This window comes from Dunckerocampus dactyliophorus, chromosome 11 (genome assembly GCF_027744805.1).
Source record: "Dunckerocampus dactyliophorus isolate RoL2022-P2 chromosome 11, RoL_Ddac_1.1, whole genome shotgun sequence".
Taxonomy (NCBI): Eukaryota; Metazoa; Chordata; class Actinopteri; order Syngnathiformes; family Syngnathidae; genus Dunckerocampus; species Dunckerocampus dactyliophorus.
In genome coordinates this window covers 19,499,381-19,509,575 of record NC_072829.1, presented here as the reverse complement: position 1 = coordinate 19,509,575, position 10,195 = coordinate 19,499,381, and the positions used below count along the sequence as shown (strand labels likewise).

General features: G+C 41.7%; 1 protein-coding gene across 5 annotated transcripts in view; it reads left to right on the top strand.

Moving 5' to 3' along the window:
• Window positions 1-244: 244 nt before the first annotated feature.
• Window positions 245-10,195, top strand: part of si:ch211-26b3.4 (connector enhancer of kinase suppressor of ras 2) — a 76,213-nt gene continuing 66,262 nt past the window's right edge. For 3 of the 5 annotated variants that reach the window (XM_054791718.1, XM_054791715.1, XM_054791716.1), the window contains exon 1: window positions 245-576. In XM_054791718.1, the coding sequence (XP_054647693.1) occupies window positions 513-576 (64 nt within the window). In that variant the 5' untranslated portion in view covers window positions 245-512. The remainder of the gene's footprint in view (window positions 577-10,195) is intronic. The other 2 variants (XM_054791717.1, XM_054791719.1) reach the window with 1 other exon arrangement.

The window sequence follows — 10,195 nt, the reverse complement described above, 5'->3', positions numbered from 1 at the left end:
CCTCTGCAGTTGATCACTTCTATATTTTATGCTTGTAATTGTATTGTTAACCCCCTTGACCCTTCCTTAAGCGTACATGTGTGTGCACAGTGTGGCGGGAGGGGGGAAGCCACATTGGCTCTGTATAATGTGCGTTGCACCATTCCCCGCTTCATTGTGAGTGGTGGCCCTTGTGATGCTGCAGCGAGGTGGGCGAGGGGGTGGGGGGGAGGGGTCGCTCCCATCAAATCCCCTTCTCACAGCTCGCGAGCTACTGGCGGGAAGGCACGAGAAACGAGAGGGAGGGAGGCAAGCAGGCAGGGTGCGCGTATGTGCGCGTGTCTCTGTGCGTGCGCGTAGATTGCACCACCGCATCCACTTCACCGTTTCTGCAGGCGGCCATGCGCTGATGGAGGGAATAAAACCGACAACCGCGTCTTGGCTCTCCGAATTATAAAGCGCCGCGTCATTCCAGATGTGACTGACACGTCGTTTCACTCCTGTGCTGTTCAACGCAGAGCGGCTGTGACATCATGGCTTTGGTTATGGAACCTATAAGTAAATGGACGCCGAAGCAAGTACTGGACTGGATGAAAGGTAAGTTGGGTTCCCATCTCTGCACCACCAGCGTCCGGGCTTGTATGTGACCTGACTGAGGATGATGATTGAGGCTGTGGGGGTGGTGGTGTTGTGATGTGATTTAATGTGATGTGAGCGGGCCACGCACTTCATGCATGGAGCTTCCTTAATACCTGAATGTTATATGTTATGAATACACCTGAGTGTTTTATGTGGTGGTGGTGGTGGTGCAGTGAGATGAATGTCCTCCAAAGGCGTACATTGTGTCATGGTTTGCTTGAGAGAGGCAACCTACAGGCTGCTGGTGATGATAGTGATGATGGTGCTGATGCTGCGGATGGAGTCAGCAGCATCATCACTGAATGTGGAAGATCTGTCATCTGCTCACCGACACATGCTGGAAGCTCATATACACTCAGCGTGTTATGTGTGAGTTGCATGTGATTAATGCTGTTAGCTGCATAACCCCCCACACCCTCACCCCATCCCAAATCAAACCAAAACCTAATACTCCACAAAGTCAGCCTATTATCGGATTCAGCACCATGGACAGCGCTTGGTTTATAAGGGAGCCAAATGGCCCTCAAATAGTTAGTATGAGTAAGTTGTCATTAATCATATGTGTGTGTGCATGCGAGGTCGTTAAACGGGTGGGGGTGGTATGGTGGTTATACTCACACGCTGATCAGCTAGGGAGCAGTGTGACACAAACTGTGGCGGTCCTATTAAGAGATAGGGAAGGGAGTAAGAGGGATGTCCGCAATCTTGTGTGATCAACCAGCTTAACAGTGTATTTGTGCATGTAGTGTAATCACATGATTTTTTTTAATGGCGGGTCACGATTCGGCACAATAAAATGCTGAGATGGTTGAGAAAACCCCCAGAGGACAAGGCAGGGAGGAAACATGGACCCTTAAGGTGAAAGTCCCTGCTTTTGTAATTGGCTTCCTCTAAGCTACATGCAGCCACTTATGGCTTGATTCTCTGCTTTGTGGAATGTTCTTTCTTCCACAGTGGGGAACACTGAACAGAGCTTGACTTGTTGTATCAATTCAAATGTAGTTTCTGTTTCAAAACACATTTTTGGCAATCATTTCCAGCCAACACCTGAAAAACAAAGCACAGTTTTCATTTGTATTCAGCAGATTTAAATATGAGAAATGGCAGTTTTGTGGTGGAGAACGAAGCACTGTTGCTTCACAGGAAGAAGAGACCAGGTGGTTTGAATCTGTGTTGCGTTTACATGTTCATCCTGTTCTGTGTTTGGTTAATGAAGACTAATTGCTTGTAGGCGTGAATGTGACTGTGAGTGTGAATGTTTTTTTTTTGTGTGTCTCCATGTGTGATTGCTTGTCTGGTGCACAGCAGAGAAAGACTAGGACTGCATAGGTTAAATGTAAACATTCTTTGTAAAAATGCATGTTTTCAGTTAAATGTCATGTTTTGTACACATTATATATTTCTACGTACACTTAAACTGTGTTCAGTATGTTGGTGCTGTAACCATGTTGAACTTTTACCCAACATGGAATGGAAGAAATAAAGACAAATCTGAATTCGAATACTGTGGAACTCAGATGTAATCACAAATGATTGGATAAACCTAATCCAGGGCGTACCCGGTTTCTTGCCCTAATACAGCTGGGATAGGCTCCAGCATACCCGTGACCCTGGTGAGGACAAGCGGTAAAGAAAATGGATGGATGACTGAATAAACCACTTGAGTGCATTAAAAATATGACTTTTTATAACAGAAAAACAAGCACAATGCTGTCTAGTACAGTAATTCACATGTCCCACAACTGAGTGTGAGTACATCCTCGCTTTTTGTCAGAGTTCCTGTCCAGTCTTATGAGCGAATGGCGATAAATCACAAGTAATTGAGACGCCCATAAATACCGTTTGTCTATTTTTGACACAGTGCTCGCTCCCGCACCCCAGAACGGTCCTGCCATTGTTCACTGGCAACACAAGTGTTTATTTATTATTCACGCTGCAGAAGCGAACTGTGCCTCAGAGCAGGTGGGGTTCTGTGCCTTGCTCAAGAGCAGTGGACCAGACCAATGCACAGAGAGCAATCCAGACCCTCCAAAGTCAGTATTGCCACCGTTCCAAAAGTGTGACTGGCAGATCTTCAACCGAAATCCTTACAAACTGACTGCTGAGTAGTGTTGACTTTGTTGTATTACTACAATTTAGTTTTTTGCAACAATTCAGTTGACTGTTGAGTATAATTATATACTATTTAGCACAAATGCATACTTTAATGTAGCCATGCATTCTTACCACCACAGTATATGCTATATATTCAGTGGCGGCGCTACTTGGCGGCCAGGGGTGGCAGTGACCAACCCAGGTCACTCTACGGCCACCCCACTGGCCATCTAGACATTTCAGCTATCAACTTATTGCCACCCCTATATGAGTAATGGTCTCACCTTGGCCACCCCAATGAAACCTTTTCTGGCTTTGCCACTGTATGTATTATTCATTCTGATTGGGCCTCTTATGATGCTGTTGTATGTTAAACCTTGCCATTACTCTTGAGTCTCGCCTTCTTCCAGATGTAGAAACTGAGATTAAAGGGTGAATGGTTTTTGTTTGCCCAAAAAACATGTTTGCCTTGCTTTTCATCCTGTGGGGATTCTGAGTACTGAGCTCTTTTTATCTCTTTTTATATCTTTAGAATGCACAGGAAAGGGAAAGGCGTGTGTTCATGTCTCACATAAGGATTGTGGATGATGGGCAATATTCCAAAAAAGGGCAGTTTTTCTTTAATCTGAACTCTCAGGTTGGCTTTTTTTTGGCTGAATGCCCTTCATTTCTCTTACACGGACTAATCTTGTACCACTTTTATGGAGCAGTGACCCTGAGTCCTCTTTTAGAAGAGCTTAGGCATTTTCTCATCCTTATCACAATAAGACAGAAAAGTGCATGAATGTACACGTCTATAACTCACGGGTTGTGAAAAAAACAAAACAAACATCATTGCCAAATTCATGTTTAGACAAACGACCATTTATATTATTTCTGTAATGGAAGGCGAGTTGGCCACCATTTGCCTAGCTCCCCGACGGCCAGTAGCCTAAATGTTCACTTTTTAATCACCATTATTTTGGATATATTTTTTAGCACGATGGAGAAAAGCATTTGGACCTTGTTCTGTTTAAACCCCGCAGGCTCGGAATGGCTCAGTCGTTTGTTCCAGTAAAAGAGCTTGCAAACATCTAAAAAACAGTCATCATCATAACACAGCGGAATCTTCAAAGTCCTATTCCACCAAAGTCATTTGTAGTTCAACCATAATTTTCTAGAAAAACAACAAACAAATCAGCTCACTGAGCATCTAAGGATTAACTGTGAACTGTGTTTTGCTTTTTGTTTATGTTTTTTTGTAATGCCACTACATGACAAAGAGGAAAAGTATAACAACCAGAAATGTTGTGGGGCATAGGGCCTGGCTACTCTGTACACTGTTAGCAATTAGGGCCTCATGAAATCTGTTTTATTATTTCACAAATTCTGTTTATTTTATTTGATTTTTTACAGTTTTAGTGTTTGTGATGAGATTCTGCCACGATTGAGCGGTCCGCCGGAGAAATACTTCCCCACACAAACGTTCCTTCTCCTCACGATGACAGCATTTCATTCACATTATGTAATTTATCGTGAGATTCTGCATTTAACAGTAAATTCCGTTCTTATTGGCCAATTCTGCAATTCCGTCCGCGATTCCATTAACACGGAAATCATAGGGCCTTATACAACGAATTAAATATCCATTCAGCATGTCCCCCTCAGAGTCATATCGAGGGTTCGAATCTCCATTGGAGCATCTCTTTGTGGAGTTTGCATGTTCTGCTCAGGCATGTGTGGGTTTTCCAGCTCCCACATCCTGGTGATTATAAATTGTCCATAGGTGTGAATGTGAGTGTGAATGGATGTTTGTCTATATGTGCCCTCTGAGCAGTTTTAACAACTTCATTAACAAATGAATTATCTTCACATTATTTCCTATGAAAGAAAATGTTTTGAAATTAGAAGACTTGGAAGTCCAAAGGGTCTTCGAATTGGTTGTGGTGATCTGGTTCCATCATGTAGAAGATATGCATTACTGCAGAACGGTAGTTTTATTCTGTGAGGTGTAGAAGTGTTTTGAGGGAAAAATGAGGGAAAAATGTTTGTATTGTTTTTTGTATTAACAATAATTTCAGGCCTTTAATTGATCAAAATGAATATCAGACCGACATTGTTGTGACATTAGCCTGTGGCACGTTTTTAAGGCTGCACTTTTTAGGAATCCTTTAATATAGCAATGTTAGTCTTAAGGAGAAGACGAGACTTTGTGCTGCTGATGTACTTCCAGCAGCACAACATAGTAAGTAAGGCTCATCTAAAGATGAGTCATCAGCGTTTATTTTGAACACCCACACTGGAGGAGTTTCCTCAATGCGTTAGAGACTGGATGCGTCATGGTGTGTTCCAAGAAAACCTAAGACCGAAAAGAAAGACCTCATTCATCAACGGTGGCAACTGTTTAGTCTTAATAATGGAGTTTTGGAGAAGACTGGGGGATTTTATGTATCCTTTTCTTACAAGGCGTAGAGAGGTTTTAGAAAAGTGAAAGTGAAAAGAGTTTCCTGTTGTAATTCCAATTCCAATTATATCTCCGCCAGTATGTGTTTTATTCACCAATATACCTGTAAATCTGTACTGCTGTTAGGAATGTTTTTTATCATTTGGATAAGTGTTTTCATATAAAATTGGAGAGAAAATACTGTTGTTTTGAACCTTTGAAAATTTCTTTCAAATTACACATTTATGAAAACGCTAACCACCATCATAGTTGTTAGTTGTTCTGCAGTATGCAGTGGAATTGTAAGATATGTGCTCGAGCTTTAAGTGTTCGGTCCAAGCATGTGCGAATACTTCACAACCAAAACAAAGCACTTGTTGCGTTATGTAAAATCAACATTTACTCCATGGCTGCTGTTACCAGTAGCGATGTAATATTTGAAATTAATTGAATGAATTTCTAAACCCACATACTCGATACACCGATAAGGGTTGAAAACAGGAGAATAAGCATGTGGTGTTTCCTTACCAAAAGACATGCCAACTAGTAGCCTGGCATGAAAACATGGAAGGATGAGAACTCCTCTGTTCTCCAAAAAAGCACACAAGACTGGAGAAGATTTTGAGAGAACAGAGGATTAGGACATGTCTCGTGAGTACAAGCACTGTCCTTCAGTCCGAAAATTGGTTTATTATTTCTTTTAACCAAATGGAGCACCAGAATCACAGCAGTACTTCTTAAAGGAACTATAGCAATAAATGAACACTATTATAGTACTTACTGTAATTGAATACCACTATGATGACCTTTAGAATGATGAAGATATATATACAGTATATTGGTTGTGAGTGTAGAATAGTTGTCTCTCATCCTGAAGTTTGCAAGTTTGATCCCCAGTCCGAACCGTTGCACTGTCGAGCTGAGTGAACCCAGTTACTCCTGATGCTGCATCATCATAATCATAATATTCCATACAACATATGCCACCACCATTATTTTATGAACGGAGGAATGAAGTGACGTTGTAAAGTGCTTTAACTGCATGAAAGTAGCAAAGCGACCATCTAGCCATTTGTCCACTTATGTATATTAGGCGTGTAAGGGTATGCCATAATCACAGTTTGGTACGTAGCTTGGTTTTAAGGTCACGGTTTGGTTTGTTTTAGGTACAGTAAGGAACTAAAATGCAAAACATAAAACTGTCTAACTTTTGTGTTAATTATATTTTTAAATGAAACATAAAAAAAATGTAATCCACTGGCAGGTAATTCTTTAATAAAAGAAATATATATATATATATATATATATATATTTTATAGATATATAAACATGTAAAGATGTGGGTAGCACTTTTACATTTTATGTATTAAAGATATTAAAACCAATCCAATGTATGTCAGTATACATATTATGAGCTATATAAGCTTTGTGTTATAGTTGAAAAAGCAAATTAATGTAATACCTAATAAGGTATCTTATTAATAACAAATCTTATTTTTTGAATAAGCCGTGAGCCATTAAAAAACAAGCTGGAGGCAAAAATGGCCACAATTTGGACACCACTGCTTTTTGGGAAAGTGCAAACAGTAAGAGTTTGAACAGTGGGAATGATTATTTGGTTTTTAGCATATCAAAGTTCCTTCTTGACTAATGTTTCCAGCTTGTAAACCCATCTCGAACAATGCCGGCGCACTGCTTTCGTCTTACTCACGAGTATTTGTCCGCTTACGTATTTCAGTGGGATCCAAAGTGACAGGACACTGTTTTTTAACACTTTGGGAGTGAGCAAGTATCAGCAATTATTTCAGGCCCATGGCTGTGAAATAAATTTTTTTTCAAGTCACTTCAACTGCACTTTTAGGGTGGGGGAAACTTCCCAAACCTTCATTGGGGGGGGGTCCGGCAGGATCCAAAAATGCACTTTTTTGAGCTATAAGCTGTGGATTCTCCTTGGCACTAACGCGAGCCGTGACTCCAGCTAGCCAAAGGCTGGGCTGAACTGTTTTCGTCTGCCTAGATCTCCACTTCGACCAGTCCAGGGTGTACCCCGCCTGTCGCCCGAAGTCAGCTGGGATAGGCTCCAGCATACCCCCGCGACCCTAATGAGGATGAAGCGGTATAGAAAATGGATGGATGGATGAATAGATCTCCACTTCCACATGCCTCACCTTTTCATCCGCTTTTCAGCACACAACCTTGGCTCGTGGAGATGCATCACAAGGCCAAATGTACACTTCCCATTCCTCACTTGAAATGTGTGGGAAATCGGTATGCAGCTGCACCTTACCAAGAAAATCGGAATACTCGGTATTGGTTGGTACTCAAATGTGTAAATGTACTACTGAGTTGCTGGCAAACCCTACATTTTGTTCCTAGCTCAACAAATCCCAGATAAGAAAACACGTGGTGAATGCCACAAAAGGGCACTACTATTGAGGATCAGCTGGCAAGCTTCCACTAGTGTGAACTGCCATATCCTTGATGATGCTGATGTAGGCTTTTGTTAAAAGTGGTCCTATATGCAGCTATTAAAGAAAAGAAGAAAACATTTTGACGTGTTGGTGAATAAGGCTAACTTTAATTGAAATAAAGCTTTCATAGTCGCAGGGCAAGAGTATCTGTGAAGCTTATGAACGTACTGATTAAGAGGATCTATCCTCCTATCAGCTAATGACTTATACAAAATAATTAGGTGTATTTTATTTGGTGCCTCTATAAAAAAAAACTTTTCAGATGTTATTTGGCTGTTTGAAAGACCACATTTAGTACCATTCCATACTGTGTTCCCTGATTTTGTCTCCTGCTGACATGCTAAGAATATGTGCGATGGCGAAAGACTTCCTCTGGCTGCGACGGTGTGCTTGTTGTACTTCCAGCCGCATTAAAGATTAAAGGGTGAGCCTCATTATGCACACAGAGAGATGGGTAAACCTCCATTTTTTGATTTCCGCCATCATATGTAAAAGTAACCCAGAAATGTACTATAATGGGTGCACCTGTTTACATATTTGAAACAAGCATTAGTTAAATAGTCAATCATTATTCTACAATGGATTTATTGCTGTAAAACATTGACAGAAACATAGTTTGATTGACATTGTGTTAATGGTTCTTTATTCCGTTTTTTAAGTCAATTTCAGTGCATGTACACACGTACACACACATCCGTATACAAACTTGGAAGCAGGAGCTTTAAGTGGGGCATCGGTAGCCATGGAAACCGGATCTGTTCGTGTCGGAGTCACAACACATGTCATAAGATGGGGAGGCAGCAACCACATGCAGATGCCCACTACACATGCCTAGAACACCCATTTAGACACAGAGTGAGGCACATATGCATGCAGCGCTTGTGAAACACACTCCCTTACTGCTTTATTGAGTATAGGGCGAAAGAGGAACAGGAAATTTCGAAAGGGGAGGCGGACTGCAAAATGAACAAAAGGCAGAGGAGCCCTAAGATGGGGGAGGAAACGAGGGCGTGATGGAGAAAGAGGGGGAAAGCACAGTCGATGGCATCATATCAAAGCACCCGTTCTATCCGGACGCTCAGACAGAGAGGCCTGTGTGTGTGTGTTTCAATGTGTACTTCTTGCACCTGTTGTTCCGTTTGGAGCAGTTTTAACACCACGCATGTGGCATGTTGTGACTATAACACGCAGGGCTATAGTACCCTGTATGTTTTCACCCTTGGTGCGGTTTGTTCAGGTGTGGACTAAACCAACAGGCCCAAGACTTGTCTCAGACCAGTATGTTGTGAGAAATAATGTGACCTTGCTCTACTCTAACTGGCAAATGAATACGGTTCCAGAAAACAGGGAAAAGTGCATTGGAACACTCCTACAATGAGTAAACCTGGCAAAAATCTACAGTATGTACAGTAATTTGACCTCTATGTAGCTTTTTCTGTTTTTCCCTCCTGCACAAGCACCTATGTGAAACGCCTACGCAGCAGCGTGTATGATAGTGACTGATGAGCCACATCAATTAGTTCCAGCACCAACAACGATCTGGATGCTTCATCGCCATTCTCGGATCTTGAGTGTACTATACAGGAAGCTAAATAGCTAGCCAACCAAACTTGTGGTTGCTCACGCTCAGGAAACCACGGCGTTTTGGCAGAGAATTACAAGTCACTTGCTCAGCCCTTGCTGAAGAGCTATAACAGGATCAGAACGCCATCAGAAGGTCCGGCGTAATAGCTACGCTGTAGGAGGAGCCTTTAAGTATGTCCCGCTTATTTCACCAACCTAATGAAGTCCTGGCCCACCGTGTTGCTATCATCACCATCATTATTATTAAAAAGTGCCCACTTAAGTCGACGTCACCATAAACGGTCGGGCTCTTTTGTCAACATCAAATTTGAGACCTGTTTTGGCAATTTTCTATTAACGAAGATTATCCACAAAACCAATTGTCTTTTATCTATTTTATTACCAAAGCTTTGGGAAGATACAGATCAAGCAGAGAGAACGTTCAATGTCGCTGTTTAGAAGGACGAGTGCCCCAAGACGAAGAAGACACACAGGCTTATATCATGAAGACGTGAAAGCACATACACTGAGCTTTTCATAACAAACAGACACTTCTTATCCCAAGATAAGGAACAATAAATCAGTGGAACCGCCAAGCACTGCTAGGATTCCCGCTGGCTGGCCCAGGTCACCGTGTGACCGTGTCCACCTCACAGCATAGACCCTGGAGGAAATATATGAGGGCTGTTGGACTGTTTCGGCCAAACTTAGGAGGAGAAAAGATTACTAAAATATAAATTTTGCAATCACAGACCCAAAGTTGTCATTGCGTTGAAAACATTTTTATATTGTTAACTTCCTCATTATCACTAAGTAGTCTGCCACAACATGACTACTGTGTAGTGACACAGCATTACAATGTACTTCTTGTTTAGTGCAAAATAAGCTTCAAAATAAAAGCATGGCAGTATTAACCTGGAGAGACGTTCAACGGAATTTCAGCAGCAGCTCTGTTTGATAAGTGTATAAAATATTGTAATGTTGGCAGAATGATGATGAGGCGGATAACTGTGCTGACTGTGCACAA